The 19,804-nt window shown below is 54.0% G+C and overlaps 1 protein-coding gene across 1 annotated transcript in view; it reads left to right on the top strand.

Moving 5' to 3' along the window:
• The window catches only part of LRRC74A (leucine rich repeat containing 74A), a 77,953-nt gene that overhangs the window by 23,212 nt on the left and 34,937 nt on the right, over positions 1 to 19,804 (top strand). Inside the window, exons 11-13 of the mRNA XM_065871647.1 lie at positions 349 to 495; positions 4,670 to 4,777; positions 5,669 to 5,751. Of these exons, the coding sequence (XP_065727719.1) occupies positions 349 to 495; positions 4,670 to 4,777; positions 5,669 to 5,751 (338 nt within the window). The remainder of the gene's footprint in view (positions 1 to 348; positions 496 to 4,669; positions 4,778 to 5,668; positions 5,752 to 19,804) is intronic.

Below are 19,804 nucleotides of genomic sequence, written 5' to 3'. Positions count from 1 at the left end.
GGCTTTTCAGGGCCTTTGTTTGGGGACCAGTCTCGTAACCCCACAGCTGTGTCTCATCTGTCACACACAGACACTAATGCTCACTGCTCACCTTCTGAGAGCAGAGTGAGTTGACAGTATGTGACAGGCCATCAGCACCCAACAAGGACATCTGATCAAAACACGTGGGAAACTTACAGGTCAAACCGCAAGCTCTAAAAGTGGTGAACCGTCCCAGTCTAGCAGCAGCACCGCAGAACCAACTAGAAAAGACAACACGCTGACTTTGCTTGGGAGAGTCCGCTGGTCTGGGAGGTGGCACGATGGCAGTACCCTCCCCCGGACGGCTCCCCTCTCTCCCTGCTTCAGAATGTGCTGGTGTCAGAGCAGTTTGTGAAAATACTGGATGGGGTGTGTGCCGTCCACCCCCAGCTGGACGTGATGTACAAAGCAGTGCAAGGCCTCTCTAACAAGAAAAACCTCTTCACGTGGACGAGCCCTGTGAAACTGATCCAGGTGAGCCCTGCTTTCCTCTAAGAGCCCCCAGGGACCCCTGGAAAGAGCTGACCTTTGGTTCCGCTTCCTAGAGTTTCTCCTCCCCCAGAGCGTCTGCACAGTCCTCGCTGACAAGGAACATCTCAGCTGTGGAATATTCCTTTCGGCTCCCAGAGGAAGGACTGAGAACTGGCTGAAGTGGGAGGGCCTTGGAATAGGATGGTTTCTACCAGCCAGGCTCCTCCATTGCAACCAAAGACGAGTGACTGAAGTGCTCTGTACTTCAGTCTCTTCACCTGTAAAATGGGCATGATAATAGTACCCACCCCAGCAGGGCTGCTGTGAAGATTAAACTCTATACTACACATGACTTAGAACAATGCTTGGCAGGCAAGAAGCACACAATTCATGCAGGCTCTTTCCAATAGCTGGTAAGGATGCCACGACGTCCTGACCCTGCGGTCAGGATGGCTATCTGGTGGCTTCAGCTAACAAGGAGCCCTCAAGTGTTTTATACCTCATGGTCGCCTTGCCCCTGGCTCAAGTCTTAGATTGTGTCTGACAGTCACAGGAGGCGGATGAAACAGTGGAAATAAAAACTCAGAGAATGTTAGAGCTGGAAGGGATGTTATAGCTCCTCTGGTCAGACAGCCTCACAGAGCAGTGACTGCCCAGGCCTGGTGTTTCTACCACCAGCTCTCACCTGCTGCTGGATGCAGGACCATTACCACCTGAGGCAGCAGGAGCTGGGAAGGTGCCCTGTAAACACGGTTCTTCATGGTGTTTGCCACTGGGGCTGCTTTCTGCCCCTGGTTGGTCTGCTCTATGCCTTAGTTTCCAGAACCAAAGAGGAGAGCTCTGGCATGAAAACTATCATTGTATGAAAAGTTCTAGAAGGCAAAGTGGTATCAAGTATCTTTATATCTTTTCAAGTAATATGATGGAACCGAGGGGAAACCTGTTTTGCAAGAAGAGTGGGAATGGGGTTATCCGATGCAAAGTGGGAGCTTGCTCCTTGTTTTAAAACAGTGTAGAAAAGGGACCCCAGAGGAGAGCCTCAACAATACATACAATGTAAACCACAGTCCTTCCCCTCGGGGGCCCGACAATCGGGTTGGGAAGATGGGACAGATACAGTCATTTCTAATAGAAAGTGTCATATGATAAATAATAAACAAGTGACAAAGGTAGCAAATACAATCCAAACTAGAGGCCACTGCAGACAAACAGAAAAGGATGCTTCCTGGCAGAGGTGGGGCTGGGCAAGGGCCTTGACAAGGGGAAAAGATGCAGGTGAGCGACAGAGAGAGGGAGGGAAGAGAATGCCAACCAGCGAAGGAGCAGAGCGGGAGTCGCTCGCAGTGTGTCTGAGGCGTGGGAACCGGACCGTGTGGCTCTGGTCTCACAGGGAAGCCTGGGAGTCAAGGCTGCAAAGAGAGGCTAGAGCTGGATGCAGCTGTCCCCGGATTTTAGGCTCAGAGTGAGGTCTGAGTCCACAGGGAGCAGGGAACCAGTGCGAGTTGTCGAGCAGAGGCTGGGATGTAAATCCAGCAGGACCGAGGGGTAATTTTTCTGGCAACGGGGAGGGAGATGAACTGAGGGGGTAAATATGAGACTGGGAAAACCAATGAGGACACTATTGTAGTATTCCAGATCTAGAACGGTAACTTGGCTGAAAATGACAGTGAGAGTGGAGGTACAGATGTAGGAGATATCTTTATGGAGCATCTCCAGGACTTGGTGAGTGGTTGTGTGTGTGTGTGTGTGTGTGTGTGTGTGTGTGTGTGTGTTGGGAGAAGGGAGGTGTGTGGGGAGAGGAGAGAGCCAAAGATAACCCCCAATTTTTAAGCCCAGTGGACTAAAAGAACGGTGGAAACATTGCCAGCAGTAGGGAAGTCCTGTGGGGAAAAGGGACCGCCCCCTGGCCCCGCCTCCCGCTCTGGCCTCATCCCTCCCATCTTCCCACCCTCCTCTACATTTCAGTCCCACTGGATTTCTCCCCATTCCTTTTTTTTTCTTTTTTAATTTAATTAATTAATTTATTTATTTTTGGCTGCATTGTGTCTTTGTTGCCGCACACGGGCTTTCTCTAGTTGCGGCGAGCGGGGTCTACTCTCCCTTGGAGTGCGCGGGCTTCTCATTGTGGTGGCTTCCCTTGTTGTGGAGCACGGGCTCTGGCGTGCAGGCTTTAGTAGCTGTGGCACGTGGGCTCAGTAGTTTTGGCTCGTGGGCTCTAGAGTGCAGGCTCAGTAGTTGTGGCGCACGGGCTTAGTTGCTCTGCGGCACGTGGGATCTTCCCGGACCAGGGCTCGAACAAGTGTCTCCTGCATCGGCAGGCGGATTCTTAACCGCTGCGCCACCAGGGAAGTCCCTCCCCATTCCTTTTTGCATCAGTTCTCTCTTAACATTAACTCTGAGTCCCTCTGCCTAAACACCCTTCCTCTGTGTCTCACTCACTCCTCCTCACTCTCTAGGTCTGCACCGGAGTGTCACGTCCTCGGGCAACCCTTGTCAGGTTTCCTGGTCAAGAGTATATGCCCTTGCCACACGCTCCTGCAGCCCTCTCCTTCACCCTTTCACCACAAGACTCTGAACTCCTCCAGGGCAGGAGCTATGTTGGGTCTTATCAAAAGCACCTACCAAAGTTAACAGGCCCTTATGCCCATCAAGGCTCTTAGTTGCTGACCACAGAATCCACTCCGCTAGGTTAAGCAAAGAGGAATCTATTACCAGCGATAGACCCCAGAGACATTAGGAGGGCTGAAGAAAGACTCTACGTTTAGATTCCAGAAATGGCTCCCCAGACACCCCAACTGGCTAGCCAGGACGACTGCTGCTTCTGCCTAGGTCAGGAAGCCGCCAAATCAGGGATTGCCCGCTGAATTCGGAAGGCACCCCCATGGCTGCCGGCAGCCTGCTCTCTCCAGATCACAAGGGTCACACATATGCATCACCCAAGGGCTTGGCGAAACCCATCCCATTCTGACCCGTAGCTTCAAGGGGGCTTGGGGAATTCTGGTTTTTAGTTTTCCAGCCTCTGTGTTATAGAGAGGCGGGCTGTGAAGGAAGCGGAGTGGGTGTTGAGAGCCCGCCCATGGTATCTGCCGCAGCACTCAGTAACAGATTGCAGAATTCAGCTGACTGAGGTTTGCTTTAGACGTGTAGGATTGAGGTGTCGGTGGGGTTCAGCATGGACTTGCGAGCAGCTGCTGGGGATGCAGAACTGGAAGCGTAGGTGGGATTCACCCCGGGGTGGGCTGGTGTAGGCAGCGCACACCAGAGAGGGAAGTGTGGGGAGAGGAGAGCAGGGACCAGGGACTGATCCCCAAGGACTTCCTCTGTGAGCAGGGTGTCTGCAGAAATATCTCTCGAGAAAGCTGGGCCTTGCCTATGGCCTTTCGAGAGTCAGAAGGGAAAAGAAACAAAAAGATACTAAAAAAGGACCCAAAAGAATATTTTAATAGTATTGGAAAATTCACAATATATTAATACTGTACACTTTATAAAACACTATGTTTAATAGATAGATAGATAGACAGGTAGATATATAGATAGACAGACAGACAGGTAGATGAAAAAATATACATCAAGGTGCTACCTCTGGATGGTGGGGCTGGATTTATGGGTTATTTTTAATTTTCTTCTTTCTATTAATCTATACTTTCCTTAAAATGTGAGTAGGGAATATCTTTGAATTGAAAACAGTGAAATATTATTTTTAAATACTCTAACACAGTATGTCTCCATATAAGTATTCGTATAAAACGATGAGAATTCTGTGAACACCGGGAGCCTGTCCTGCCTGTCCCACTACCTGGCTGCGGTTCGGTCTTTTGGTCTCTGACTTAACAACAGCCCACCCACGTACATAGAGCACCATCTCTGCTAGTCTGAGCAGGACAACTTCAAAACTAAATAATACACGTAAACATGATCACCGCCCTATTCCCTCCAAACTGTTCCCGCAGTTCGCTCAGCAGTGTTGACTCCAGTCCTTCCGCCTGTGGAGCGTGGAATGGGAGGAGAGCCTGCTCAGTGCGGGTGGGGCGGACACGGAAGCATCGTGGCGTGTGGCTCTGCCTGACCTCAGACCTCGGTCTGGGCGGGCGGGGGGGGGAAGCTGGGGCGGGGGGCGGGTGTTGGGGGGAGTTGGTATAGATATTACAAGGCTCCTGGTGTCTCCTGCTTCTCTCAGAGCTATGCAGACCAACACAAAATCTCAGTCCTGGACTTCTTCAGGAGCTTGAACCCTAGTGGAAAGATGACGATGCCTGTGGGCGAGTTCCGGAAAGCTATGATACAGGTGTGTGGATTCCTAGTGGACGCAGGCACTATGTGTGCACGCGCAGGGGTGTGTGTGTGAGAGACAGACAGGACACAGCATGAGCACCTCAAAGAGCTCCTGGGGATTGGCTGTGAGAAGCCAACTCATCCACGGCTTTATCTAGACCCAGAGGGACACCTAAGGCCTCCTTCCACTGCCTGCTGAAGTCATTCTCTGTACTGTACGTCCGGGTGCCACTGGTGACCCAAGATGCTGCCTGAAGACACACATTCTTCATCTCCTAGGTCTTTCTCCCATTGCATGTGGCCACTGGGCAGATTTTAAAAGGGAGTGGGAGAAGAGACCACATCCCCAAACCCCAGTATTTCACCTTTGGCCCTATCATCTTGCCTGAAATCCCACACCTTCACACGTGGGGTATGATGGAGGTGCTGAGGGCCCCCTGAAATGCAAGCATGAAGAGGTCTGTCACCAGGGCAGCCCTAGGAAGGACAGGCCCTGCAAGAATAGGACTTCATGGGAGTCCAGGTGGGGGGATAAGACCCTCAGTGCCAGGCCCGTGGTAAAGAGGGCCGGCCAGACTCGGTAGCAGGGAGGTAAGGACGAACTTCCCATGCTGCAAAGTCGCCGCCTACTCCAGCTGGGTCCCCATCTCCTTCACCCCTACTGCTCCCCAGAGAAAAGAGGGGCTCTGGAGTCCGGGCAGTGGCCCACAGACATGGGCGGGGACGCTTATTCCTGCCCTGCATGGTGTGGGTTCAGTTTCTTCTGAACTGAGGAAACTGTTCCCAGCCGTGGTCCCAAGGGCAGTGAGGCATTGTGGGGGTGTGTGGGTGGGGGGGGAGACGGGAGAGGTCTGGGGGGAGCAGAGAGCTCCATTGACCTTGCATGTTCTATATGCTTCCTCAGCAGAACAAGGTCCCCATAAACCGGTACCAAGTCAGGGAGCTGATAAAGAAGCTGGGTGAGAAGACAGATATGGTGGACTTCAGGTCAGCCCAGCCCCGCCGTCCGGCCCTATCTGGGCTACGCTTCTGCCCTGGGCAGGCCCCCGGTTCCCTCTAAGGCACCCTGGCTCCTGGGGCCGCCCTGTAGCAGATAGGAGGTGACGCAAACAGCAAATGGTTAGGCCCTGGTGTGGCGAGAGGGGCAGTTGGGGGCGTGTACAGGTATCACAGTGGCCCAAAGAGGAGGTATCACTGGGGGGAAGGGGGTGTCACAGACAAACAAGAGGACAGAGGACGGCAAGTACCAAGCCCGAAGTGTGGGCCAGCACGGTGCACTGAGGAACTGCAGGTCTTTCAACACTGCTGGAGTTTAGGCAACCAGGCAGGTTATGACTTAGGCTGAACTCCTTGAAGAGCTCGGAAAGGACCATGATAATGGTCATAAGAGCAACCAACATCCATGAGCCCTTACCACGTGCCAGGTGCTCCGCCAGTCACCAGACGGGTGCCTGAATTCTCACAGCGCCCAACGGGCACTGGTATCACGCCAAGCTTTAGCACCCCGGTCTGCGTGGTCCCAGGACCCACTCCTCCTCGCCGAGGCTGCAGAACCCTGCTGGTGTGCAGGCTGGTCCATAAGGCCCTGCGGCCTGTCGTCTCATGGAATCCCTAAGGAGTCTGTCAGAGGAGGCCCCCATCTGGTCCTGCCCCACAGCCTTCTCCCAATACCTCTGTCCTTGCCCCCATCAGCATCTCTCATGTGTGGAGAAACCACCGCACAGACTGACCCAGCTGCAACCCTGCCCTAGCTAGTAAGGGTGCAGCCGTGCGCAGAGCTCTCAGTCTCCAAGTCTTTAGAATGGGGTGATAACCACAGCACCTGAGAGACTCTCTTAAGAATCAAGTGGAGACAATGCACATAAGGGGCTGGTACACGATGCTGTCATTCAGGAGTGACACCATCATCCGGCAAGCACCCCCGACACCCGCAGGGTGGCTCAGGCTTGCACACCGCCCCAGGCCCCCTTACTCTGTGCCTGCGTCCTGGACCTCCCCGCCTGCCCTCCCTGAAGTACGGCTTCCCGTTCCTCGGGATGCTGGTGGGAAAGAGCACAGGGCAGAGGTCAGGAGTCCAGGTCCAGCAACCCTCCAGCTTTGCAGATGAGGTCACGTGGCCATGGAGAGGCAGAACTGGGGTCTCAGGACCCAAGCGGGGAGCTCTTGTGGGCACCTCAAGTTCCCCTCAGGTCACACACTGCAGCTCTGTTGGTTCCAATTGAAGAGCAGGGTCGTCATTTTTACTGTTGCATGATTTTTTCATCGTCATTTTTTGATACAAATAATATCTACTTGTAAAAATTCTAAATCCACAGAAGTATACCAGGGAGAAAGTGAAGGGCCTCTTTTACCTGCCCCCACAGCCCCTGCTGCCTCCCAGAGGGCGCTCGTGAACAATCCCAGGTGCACGTTTCCATAGCTTTTCCCACGTACTTGCAATCAAGTGTGTCTGCTACCAAAGCCCTGCCCACAGCGTAAACCCATCCCCATCCCTGTGCTGACGTCGAACCTCACCACGTTCAACACTCTGCCGAGATGAGAGATGGGTTTACAAATGGTCTTGCTTGGACTCGAGCCTGTCCCAACACTCTTGTCGATCAGCCACGGGGCTACGTTGGTGGTCAGCATTATCCCCTTACCTTTCAAACCAGTTTCTTGAAAATGACGAAGCCATAGCAACACGTCTGGTCTGGAAAGAAGCCTCAGTGACAGAGAACTCCTGGCACGTTGGCTTGTGGCTGGAACGAGGTGGAGAGCTGGCTGAAACCTCGGCGGAAAGACACCAAGGCTGTGAGCGAGGAAATAAAGTCTAGCTTGGGTCTCCGGGCTACTGGTGGCATGCCCTTCCCCCAGGGAGCACCCTTCTGTTTTAGGGGGCACGTCCTTGGTGGCCTCGTTAAGAGCCAAAAGAACAAATTGGGAGAGCGTGGGGTTGCTAGGTGGTGGAAGAGAGCGGTGGGGAGAAGGTCAGCGCACAAAAGCCGTCATCACAGTGCTTGTAAACTGTGTCAGGGGGAGATTGCTGAGATTCAGGAGGCAGTGGCAGAGGGAACAGATGCTCAGGAAATGAGGACAGGGGCCTTTAGAAGCAAATGCCAGGGGGTCACATGGAGAGAGCTCAGGGAACTGGCATCTAGCCGTGGCCCGGCAGGAGCTGGCCACCTGAACTTGGAGCTTCATGGTTCCACCTGAAATGTGGGACAGCTGAAAAAAGGGATCCCCATCTGTTCTAGGGATCTGCCATTCTGCATTTCTTTGTAAAATTCCTTGGAAAACTGGGGAGGCATGGGGAGCTTAGCAAAAGATGAGAAGGTTTAGCCAAGAACAGCATATACTGAGCAGGTGGGGGGCATGGGTACCTTCAAGGATTTTGATTAACCTTGCCAGTCACCCTTGGGATGGACAAGGGCAGGAAGTGTCTTGTGCGCCTCCTTTGCACCTGCACAGTGCCTGCTCATAGTAAGTGCTCAATAAAAAACACCTGTGAAATGGAAAACCTCATTCACTTGGCAATTGTTTTGGGCAAGTGGTGGAAAGCTGGGAGAGTTTGGGGGGTGCCCAGGAACCCACACTTTGGAACACCAGTGAAGTGCTGGAATGGCATCTGGGAATCAAGGTACCAGCCCTCAGGCTTCACTTTGTTTCTTCATCGAGAGTGGAGATGATGCAAAAACTTCTCACTCCTGGCAGAATCATTATTTGAAATAATCTGTGTCCCCCTCCCCACAGCATATTTCCCCTCCCTTCCCTTATTCAAAGTCTTAACTTGAAGTTGAATTTTCCTTGGACGGTTGTATGGACTCAGTCAAAATTAGGATGATGAAAAGAAAGTAAAGAAATGCAATAAAGAGCTTGTGAGCTGAAACTCACATCCACCCTACTCATCAGGGTATGTAGATGTCTTTGCTCCGACTCCCGAAATAAATCAAATCCCTTTGAGGGAGCCTGTCTTTTAAGTTTATTATAATCTATAAAATTCTCCATCAAGTCCATGCCCGTAACTGAGCATTCAATAATTACTGGTGTCTGGGTGGAACCCTGAAGATTATTAGGCTATGAAGTATCAAAATTTGTTATGGACTATAGATTAGGGATCAATAAAAACAGCAAGTTTTCTCAAGATGCTTTTCTTCATCTTTAATAGAAAAAGCAGCACATTTTCTCATCAAATGTTTTTTTTTGTTTGGGTAGCTTTGGCGGAATGATGGAGATATGGGGAAGCCACCATCCCCGACCCTCCAGGCCACCCCTTGACACTTGCCACCCCGCATCACGTAGGCCCAGCCAGAACCCTGCCTGTCTGCGGGTTGCCCTGGAACCTGCCCTACTGTGGAGTAGTTTCTACTTGTGGCCACTAGGTGTCACGTCAGCTCCAAAATCCACCTGAAGGTTGTGCTCCCATCAGACTGCTTTGCAGTCCTTCCTATGCCCTTTCCCTGATCTCCTAAACTTCTGCCCCCACGGAGCCTGACATGAAATCACAGCCCCAAAGGGTCTAGCAGCCTGACACCTGGGCAGACCTGTCCAAGGCTTGGTGTCCTCATTATGAATCAAAGTTACTCACAGCTACCTCGCACTCTTGTTGTGAGGAAGAAAATCCAGCGCTTAGCACAAGCTCTCTAAACATTCAGTCCCCTCCCTCGGGTGAGGGTACTGCACAAGGAACACGCCCACTGACAATGGGCTGAGTCGTGCTTTATCAGCTTGCCATGTCAGGAGGCTGCAGCCAGGACCCCAGCAGGAACTGAAGACCAAAGTGGAGGGAGAGGGGCCTTGCAGGAGTAGGAGAGGCTGTCAGGTCAAAGATGGCCCAGAGGCGCTGGCCCATGAGCCCAGCACCAAAGGGGGTCAGCTGCAGTGCCAGGGAATGGTACCCTGGGCATGCCCTCCTTGCATGCCCAGCTCAGTTTGGCTTTGTGCACTAACTCTCTGTTTTGTTTTAATTTTTATTGGAGTTTAGTTGATTTACAGTGTTGTGTTAGTTTCAGGTGTACAGCAAAGTGAATCTGTTACGTATATACAGATACATATACATATATGCACTCTTTTTTAGGTTCTTTTCCCGTACAGGTCATTACAGGGTACTGAGCAGAGTTCCCTGTGCTATACAGTAGGTCCTTATGAATTACCTATTTTATATATAGTAGTGTGTGTATGTCAATCCCAATCTCCCAATTTATCCCTCTCCCCTCCCTTTCTCCCCTGGTTTTCTACATCTGTGAGTCTATTTCTGTTTTGTAAATAAGTTCATTTGTACCATTTTTTTAAAGATTCCACACACAGGTGATATCATATGTTATTTGGTTTTCTTTGTCTGACTTACTTCACTTAGTATGACAATCTCTAGATCCATCCAAGTTGCTGCAAGTGGCAATATTTTGTTCTTTTTTATGGCTGAGTAATATTCCATTGCGTATATATGTACCACATCTTCTTTATCCACTCCTCTGTCAATGGACATTTAGGTTGCTTCCATGTCCTGGCTATCGTAAACAGTGCTGCAATGAACATTGGGGTGCGTGTGTCTTTTCGAATTATGGTTTTCTCCTGATATACGTGCGCTAACTCTATGCGTCCTCACAGGGACCCTATGCAGTGAGGTCTGTAATCATCCCCATTTTACGGCTGGGGAAACACAGGCATGGAGAAGTTAAGCATCTCGCCCAAAGCCTTCTGCTAGTAAGCGGCAAGGCTGAGATGCAGACCCAGGCAATATGACCCTGGCTCCCTGAGGTCTTAACCACCGTGCTCCCCTGCCCCTCGGTCGCTTCTGTGCAGCTTTGTATCTACAGGGAGAAGTTTAAGTGCATTTTCTCTGTTTACATCATTTCTGTAAGAAACAGAAAAATAACTCAATTGGTAAGAAGCATGAGCTCCAGGCCAGGCTGGACTGGCCAGTGGGGAGGGAAGCAAAGGCAGAGTTGATGATGCTGTATGTGACTGAATTCTCAAGGTCAGGTTGGTGCGCCCTCCCTGCCCACTATGTTGCTCAGAAATTGAGCCAGGGGAGGTAAGATGGGAGATGAGAAGGAAGAGCGTGGAATACCTCTGTGTGCCAGAACCGTAAAGCGGTTGAGCATGCAAATTTTGTCATTCGACAGTTCTCGGTTTGAATTCTGTCTGGCTTCACCAATGATCAGCTCTGTGACCTTGAGCTAGTCACTCAACCTTCCTGAATCTCAATTTCCTTATCTGTATATATTGATGATAATGGTACCCCTGCCCCCCCGCAGAGTTGCATGTGAAACACTGAGCCCCAGGCCTGGTACACCGTAAGTGCTTAATGTAAGCGTGACCTCATGACCGTGGAGTTCCTCTCCTATGAGGGAGAAGTGCGGGGAGATTGAGGTCCAGGTGGGCGTTAGGGGCCAAACTGAGCAGCCATCTTTGAAACACCCAACTACTGGGTCTTTGAAACACCGTGGGAGGCATTCCAACCTTGGGCTTTGGCTTAAAACTTGCATGAAATCGAAAGAATTTGCCCAGAATCTTACAAGTCGGAGGGAAGTGGGAGGGCCAGGGGCCAGCAGCACTGTGTGGGCAATGCCGGGGTGCAGTGGACATCTGGCCTTTTGCTTGGCTCCTGAGGTCTGAATCCCCTTCCTGGGCTGGGAGTGCGCCAGTTTACAGGTCCTGAGAGGGGCAGCTGGGACTTGCAGCTGGGACGTAGGCTCATGCCAACACCAGACACGCAGTCTCTGGGCTCGGTTCAGGGGCCAGCCTCCGAAGAAGCAAGGACCACGGAGAGCTTCCTCCAGCAGCTGTGGCTTTGCAGCTGGATGGAGTCCCTGAGCAGGGGCAGCGGTGACGCTGGTGGGCGTGGTTCTGGGTGCCAGGCCTGCAGGTCAGCAGTGCACGCTGCAGCCTCCGGTATGTGGCTGCAGTGGCAGCGGCAGTGTCTGTCCTCAGGGGACCAGGCTGCCTTGCCAAGCAGGGGCTTGGGATTGGTTTCGCTTGGTTTGGTTCTAAACAAAAGAAAACAATGATTGGCAAGGCAAGCCTGTGTCCTAAACACTGGCTGCCAACCAGTGGCCTTGAACTAGAGGAAAGGAACAGCTCTCCTCCAGGAAGCAGACATCCTGGAGGGGAAGGGAAACCGAGGGTGGTGTGGGATGGAGGGGGCTTCTCTGGGGCTCAGCGGGTCCTTTTAAGAAGGGACAGTGGTGTGACCCCTGGGGTGGGGGGCTGCTGTGTTGTTTTGCCACCTCTTAGTGGGTCTGTGGATGAGCTGGGGTGGGGCTGACTTGTTTCTGTGTGCCCAGGCTGAATGAGACTAGCCCTTGCGCATGTGTCCACATGCTACCGTATAATCAAGAGCATAACAGGTCTTTTTCCCAGTTCCTGGCATATGCCTCAAAACCCTTGGGATTTCCTGAGTGACAGGAGTGTCTTCGTGATGCTAACGAGGTGACCCAGGGTGGGCCCCTACCTAGACAGCTTCCTGGAAACACCAACCATGTAAGCAGATGTTGGGACTTTCAGCCAATAGAAGGACGGGGAGCTGGAGATTGAGCTCACTCACTAGCCAGTGTTCAATCAGTCATGCCTGCATAATGAAAAGTAATGAAACCCCAGTGAAAACGCTGGACGCCAGGGTCCAGGGGAGCTTCCTGGGAGGTGACTTGCCTCAACTCCACAGGGAAAGGGCACAGAAGCTCTGCCTCCCTCCCAGATCTTGCCCTGCATGTCTCTTCATGTGGCTGCTCCTGAGTCATAACCTTTATAATAAAGCTGCCAGCATCAGTGTAGCACCTTCAGTGAGTTCTGTGAGTCACTGCAGTGAATTACCAAACCTGAGGAGTTTGATGGGAACCCCCTATGTTGTAGCTGGCTAGTCAGAAGTGCAGGTGTCCTGGGGGAACCCCACTTGTAGCTGGCAGCAAAGTGGGAGCAGTCTGTGGGGGACCGAGCCCTTAACCTGTGGGGTCTGATGCTGCCTCCGGGAGGTTAGGGTCAGAATAGCACTGCAGCTGTTCCCAGGCGGTGTTACCTCAGGTGCAGTGGAAATGGAACACGTGTACACAAAAGCATGCTCGCATTTGAATTACAGGACACGGTGTGTGTACTTGAATGTGTCCATGCCCAACAGGAGGGGCTTGCCTGCGTACTAACCCCCAGACCCGCCTGCTTTCTTGCCAAAATCCTGATAGTGGGGTTTCAATGCAGCCACTCCTGGCGTGTACCGCTCTCCCGGCTGTACCTCGATTTTTCCAGCAGAGGGCGCTCCAATCCCACAAGTCCTCTGACTCCGCACAGCGGCTTCAGCTCTAAGAAAACAGGACTCCAAACTGGCTCAGGGAAATCGAATTCTTTTTAGGTACCTGAAAAAGGCAGCAATGCAGCTGGCCTCAGCGACACCAGCGGAGCCCGGGCCAGAACCCTCAATCTGCCCCCTCAGGGGAAGATGCAGGTTCTTGGAGCCTGAGATTATACAATCTGGGGACCTTCTTTACATATATATATATATATATATATATATATATATATACACAAATTTACAAATATAATGTTAGGTATAGAAAGTAGATGTATATTTAGAATGACGAAAAAAATCACAATAAATGACACATTTTAAAAAGCTGACAATGGCATAAACATCAAATCCACCCCGTGGCCTTGCAAGGGGGCCCCGCTGAGTAGCTTCTGCAGGTCATCCCGCAGAGAACAGACACCTTGCTGATGCAGAGTCCAGTTTGCTTCCTGAGCCCATCTTGCCATGAAAACGGGCTGGAGGACTCAACCCCGAGGATTTGCCCTTGTCTGGTCCTCTGCACCTCCCTCCTCACCACTGTCCTTGGAGCAATCATTTGTAGTCACACCATGAACACGTGTGAGGCGCTGTCGCTTTTCTCTCTGTCACACCCAAAAGGCTGCCACCTCCACACCCTGCCTTTTGGGAGGCAGCAGGCAGCTCTCCCGGCTTCTCCTTCCATGAGTCCTGGTTCCACCGTGGGTCCTCCATCCACTCAGTGTTACTTCAAGACTATAAAACTCACGGCCCCCCCGCCCCCGACAAATACTTTTCCCAAGAGCACTGTGATGCAGGGGAAAAACCCTTCTTGAATTAGTGGGAAAAACTTACAACGTAAGGTGGAGGGAAAACGTACATTTATTTACACTAAAGTGTAAGTGACTTCAATTAAATTCAATAAACATTTATTAAGGGCTTACTAGGTGTCTGGTGCTGTTGTGGGTATGTTTGGGATACATCAATGAATAAAAATGATAAAACCCATCCTTTACACAGCGTTTACATTCTAGCAGGAAGAGACTGACCACAAGTAATAAATATAATAAATAAGTGAATCATATACAGTGTTAGAAGATAATAAGTACTATGGGTGAAAAAATAGAGCGGCGTATGGTGGTTCAGGAGGGTCCTTGCTAGGGGTGGGGGAAGTTATGATTTTAAACGGGTGAGGGGCGGTATCTGAGCAACAGCTTGAAGGCAGTGAGGGAGAGCCATGTGGATCTGGGGGAAGAGCTCTTCAGGCTGAACACAGGCCCCAGGACAGGAGCCAGCCTGGGGCCTCTAAGGCTCAGTAAGGCAGCCCAAGGCTGGAGCAGACAGGGAAGGAGAGCATAGAGGGAGGTGAGGTTGGAGCAGGGCCCGATCAAGTGGGGTCTTGAGGCCTGTGGGCAACGTGGGTGTGAGCGAGATGGGCCCTTGCAGGGTTTGGGGCAGAGGAGGGCCAGACTCCGACGTCTTTGAAAAGGGTGTTCTGGCTGCTGTGTTAAGAATAGGCTTTAGGGATTTAAAGACGGGATCAGGAAAATCCACTGAGAGACTATTGCAACGATGGAGGCAAGATCTGAAGGAGGAAGTGGTGGGGTGATGGGTGTGGGCGGACCCTGGATGTGTCTAAAGGTGGCACCAACCTTGTTCCCCATCGGGTGGGGCACTGGCTGTGCGAGAAAGAGAGGCATCACATGGCCCGCTGGCTCAGGCCCCCTGCATCTGGAGGAATGAAGTCTCATCACTGAGCTGGCTGAGGGGAACTCTGCTGGAGTAGATTTGGGTGTCGGGGGTGGAGAGAGAGAAAACTGGGAATTAGTTTAGGGATGTCTATTAGACATTGCAGAGGGGAGTGGAGCAGGTGTTGGAGTCCAAGCCTGGGCTTGGAGGAGGGGCCTGGACGGGGGCGTGTTTGCAAGTCCTGGACGTTATATAGATAATATTGAACGGCACAAGACCAGATGAGGTCCCTGAGGGTCTGAGTGCAGAGGGAAGTGAAGGGACAAAGGCCTGAGTCCTGGGGGTCTCCAGAATCCTTAGCGAGGTCTGTGAGAAGAAGAACCAGCAGAAGGGACCAAGGGGGAGAGACTGGGGAGGAAGAGGGGGCCCCAGAATGGGGGTTTTTGGAAGGCAGTTGAGGAAAATGGCCAAGCCAAAAAGACTCACCCCCAAGCCTTTCCCAAGAACAGTGTGTGGAGGTGGGCGGGACGAGGGGAGCACAGGTGGGCTGAGGGCAAAGGTGACAGAAGAAAGGGATGGGGGCGTGGCCACTAAATATCCAACCTCTCAGCAGGGCTCCACCCTCTGAGGTGCCTGCAGCCCAAAGCCTCCTGGGAGGTACCGGCCACCCTCCCCGGGTTCCCTGCACTCACCATCACTCTGCACGTCCACTGGTGACACATGGCCCTCCCCAGCTGGACTGTCAGCCCCTGGAGTCTGGGCTGAGCTGTCCACGCATGGCTCTCCATGCTTAGCACCGTGACTGGGACAGAGCGGGGGGGACCTCAGAGATATTGAGTGGATCCAGTCAAAGGATGGGAGAAGAGTGAACAGATCCTTGCTCTCAGCGGCCCAGCCGTGAGGTTTCCCGAGAACGGTTCCTGCAGACACACCGCCCGGCAGCCTGGCAGCGCCCGCTGCAAACACGTCTAGGGTGAACACCCATAGATGCTCCAGATGGCGGAAGTACTGGCCCCGAGGCTGCGGCTCCAGCCAATCTCTGGAATCAGAAAGAACCCTATGGTGTTCCAAGGGCACCGGGAAAGCTGAGGACCGGATTGCTCACTGGGAGATCAACACAGGTGTTTCTTCCAGAAGAGGCCTCCCTGGTGACACACTCCCTGCCACCCAGCCTCACAGGGCTGGGGAGGCAATAAATCTGTCAGGAACCAGCCGGCCCAGTGGGGTGTCCCATGAAGGAGAGCCTCCCCAGAGCCTCAGTAGTAAGGACCCCTGATGGGGCGTGGACAGGGTGACTCCTTTCACGGAGCCAAACTCAGTCCTGCCTACTTCCCAGCCTGGGCGGATGCAGGGCCCCATCCGGCCCTACTCTGGCCCAGCAGAAGTATGTCAAGGGAGAGCGGGTTAGACGGAGGCAGTGCAGCTAGGTGGTAGGGGTGTGGGCGGGACGTCAGGCCAACCTGTGTTGCAATCCTGACTCAACCCCCTCCTTCCCTCCTTCCCCTGTTCTTTATGGGGGTCTTACTATGTGCCAGGCCCTGTGTGTGTCATGGACCACATGTGAATTCAAAGGGCAGCGCTACTCAGTGACGTGGAGCTTAAGCCCGAACGGGGAGGCGCACGTTGAACAGACAGCCACACAAACGTTGCCACCACGATGACTTCCGCAAAGGAAAGCAGCACAGGGGAAAACGTGGCAGCCCTGTGGCCTGGAACCCGCTTCTCAGCTAATCTGACTCTCACTTATAATAATAGGACCTACCTCCTATGGCTTTTGTGAGAATGCATGGGACCCTGCACACCGACGGCTTGGGCCCCTCGCCAAGCCCTAAGTGCACCCTAACTGGAGGGTGGTGGGCTTTCTCGTCCCTGAGACTGGTGGGAGCCTGGGGACGAAGCTGCAGGCGGGAGTGTCTCGCCCAGGCTGTGGGCTGAGGGGCTGCCAGGGCAGAGCCGTGGTCCCTCTGGACCTGGCCTTTCCCCGCCACTGCAGGTGGGGTTTCCTGCCTCCTCCCTGACCTCAGCCTACCTGCTGCTAGCAGAGCCCAGCGCAGTTCCCAAGCAGGACACTCCTGGACCCAGGCCCCACTGTCCCCCAAGGCAGTCACCCTGCCAGGTAATGGCTGAGCCAGCCGCTGTGCGGTGGAGACAAAGGACAAGCAACGGGGCCTGGCTGTGCGGATGCCTGGTCTGGAGCCAGCAAAGCAGCCCTGAACGTCCCCGCTCCCGCCCGCCCCTCGGGGGGGATGGCACTGTTGGGAACAGAAGGCCGGGGGGTGGAGGGGATCTTCTCGAGCCCCACCCAGAGCCCTGGGGTTGGCACACCATGGGCGGCTGAGGGGAGCCCCGGACTCAGCCGCCACCACCGTCCCTCCCCAGTCGTCTGGGTTGGGTGGTAGGACACAGGGTGGTGAGTCCCCAGGCCTTCCTGCTGCCTCAGTTTCCCTGGGAGGAAGGTCAGGGTGGGGCATCAGACACTGCCACTGAGGACGGTGTCAGACGTGAAGAAGCAGAACTGGGAGATGTCTGCTCAGACCTGCCTTCCGGCCAAGTTCTCAAAGACGTGGTCCAGGAGAGAGATGGAGTGGGGCTGAGGAGGGCCAAGGATTTTCTGGGAGCAGGGCTGGTGTTATGGCTGCAGCCTGTACCGTCACACAGGGCCGGACTTAGAATGGCCTGGGACTTGGTTTTATGCTCTGCTGTCACTCTCTTAAAATTCTTAACAAAAACCCCACAGACCATGTGGCCCGTCCTGTCTGAGGGAGAGGACATTGACACACAAAGGGCCTTCCTGTCTGGGGGGCAGAACTGGGGAGAGCTGTAGCAGCCAACCCATCACCTCCCCGCAACAGCTCCAGTGGAGATGAGACTAGAGGCCTCCTCTTGACTTTGGCCAGATGGAAGCTGTGATTCTGGAAGAAAGGAGAGATGAAGAACAGCCCTGACCTCAAAAGCTTGCAGGTGAGGGCAGGGGTCAGGGAAGGACACGTCTCTCCCCCTTAGGCCCTGGTTGTCTCCCCAGGAGAGGGGAGGGGGGGCACTGACCCCCCGCCCTTCGGGTTGGAGTTCTCACGCCGCGGTTCAGAGGCAGGCGGGCAGAGACTCCGGCGGGAGGTGGTGAGGCCTCAGAGCCAGGAAGAAGGCTCTTCAGGGGCCTCGGCCAGCTGGGCCGGCCCAGGACCGCTCTGGCCTCTGGGCTCCAGCCAGTAGGTAATTCAGAAATTCCTCCAGAATGCTGCCCCACCTGCCTGCCTCGCTGTCTCAGCCTGAGCCAGCCTGCGGGGGCCGCCGACGCCTGGTTTCCACCTCCTAGAGGCTGGCCAGCCGCTCCCGCGCCCCCCCCCCCCCCCCCCCCACACACACACACACAGCGCCCTCGCTCCCGGGGCCGATGGTGCTGGGAAATGAACTAGCAGAAAAGGAGCTGGTCGTGGGTCCCCAGCCAGGGCCAGGCTCCACGGAAGAGGGTGGAGAGGAGGCCCAGCCCTGTGTGTGTCATGGGGGAAGTGGTGAGGCTTGAGCCTTGGGGATCTGCTGAGGCCCAGCCTGGAGCCTGGCCCAGTTCTCAGAAGCCAGCCCAGCGGAGTCTGCCCTTCCTGGCAGAGTTGGCCAGGCGTGAGCCAGGAGCCCCGGGCAGGGCCTGCCCCAGCACCCCCATCTTCTGTCCCCGAGGCTGAGAACTGGGCCACCAGAGACTCCTACCCCGGCATCTCCCAGGATCCCAGGCCGCTAATCCTCTCTCCATTAAGATGCAAATTTTCTCAGAGGCCGGGAGAGGCTGGGACTCATGGCAGCCTTTCATTTTTCACATCTGTGGGAAGCTGTGGCCAGCTGACCTCAAGTAAAACCCAGAGAAAAGGGCGAGGGAGGGAATTCGGTCAAACTGCTGGCAGCAAGACTTGCTTCTGCAGGGGAGGAAGGAAGGGGGCAAAAAGGGTAGATGAACTCTGCTCACAGGACAGTTTCAAAACCATGTCCTGGGCAGGCTTTGCTACCAGGACCTCCAGCTTTGCGAGGCCCATCCCGGACAGGGCGCCAACGGCACGAAGCGGGTCAGGAGTCAGAGCCCAGCTTTGCCACTGACTGGCCGCAGGACCCTGGTCAGAGCGTGACATCTAAACGGGAGCTGATCGCCCCCTCCCAGGGTCGCTGTGAACGTGGTCGTCACCAGGGACTTGGAGGGGCTTGGCGCCATGCCTGGCTGCGAGGATGCACTCCCGATGCCGACCCTGCCCTTTTCCACGGCGGTAACTCTGCCCACCCCTGGCCCGAGCTGCATTCCCCCATGTTCCCACGGCCCAGCAGCAATCCCAGGCCTGGTTCTCAGACTCGGGGTGTTAGCAAGCTGGATGTGGACGTGTCCTGGGAAGAGCTCCCCGGGCCCCCAGCACGGTGGAGGCGGCCTTCTTCCCTCGCCTTTCTCAGTACCACGTCTTCACCACATTCCCAGAGGCCAGGTGAACCTTCGCTGAAGGACCCTGATTCCAGGTGCCTAACGTCGTCAAAAGAATCCAGGAATACCCTGACTCACCTCCAGGTTTACCAAGTCTCCAAACCTGCAGAGCACCAATCTTCATTCCTCATCTCCTTGAAGAATAAGAGGGTCTCCCAGAAGGGCCTCTACATCCACAGGACCTTTAAAGTCGGAAAGCCAAGCACAGTCCTCTCTGCCTTCCCTGGAGGGCGACTCTGCCAGCCACTCCTACCTGACCAGACGACACTTTGCCCTCCACTGGCCCCCCCCATTGCCTGCTTCTCAGAAACCCTGACTCAGTTTTCCCTGAGCACAGCTTCCCCGCAACTGTACTCCCCTCCTATCTTGACCTCTGTTCCTGCCTGAGGCCTGACTCTTGGCCCCAGACCTTCAGCCATGAGCTCTACACCTTTCACCGCTGATCACTCCCACCTGTCACCTGGTCTCCCTGACACCAGCCAGTGCTAGTCTCCTTGTGGGTTAGGGTTAGAAACAGCTGATCAAAATGGGTGTTGCCGGGACTGCCCTAATGGTCCGGTGGTAAAGAATCCACCTCTCAATGCAGGGACTGCCCTAATGGTCCGGTGGTAAAGAATCCACCTCTCAATGCCGGGACTGCCCTAATGGTCCCGTGGTAAAGAATCCACCTC

This window comes from Phocoena phocoena, chromosome 2, assembly GCF_963924675.1.
Source record: "Phocoena phocoena chromosome 2, mPhoPho1.1, whole genome shotgun sequence".
NCBI classification, from domain to species: Eukaryota; Metazoa; Chordata; class Mammalia; order Artiodactyla; family Phocoenidae; genus Phocoena; species Phocoena phocoena.
The sequence above is the reverse complement of the archived record's forward strand: the minus strand, read 5'-3'. Positions and strand labels throughout refer to the sequence as shown.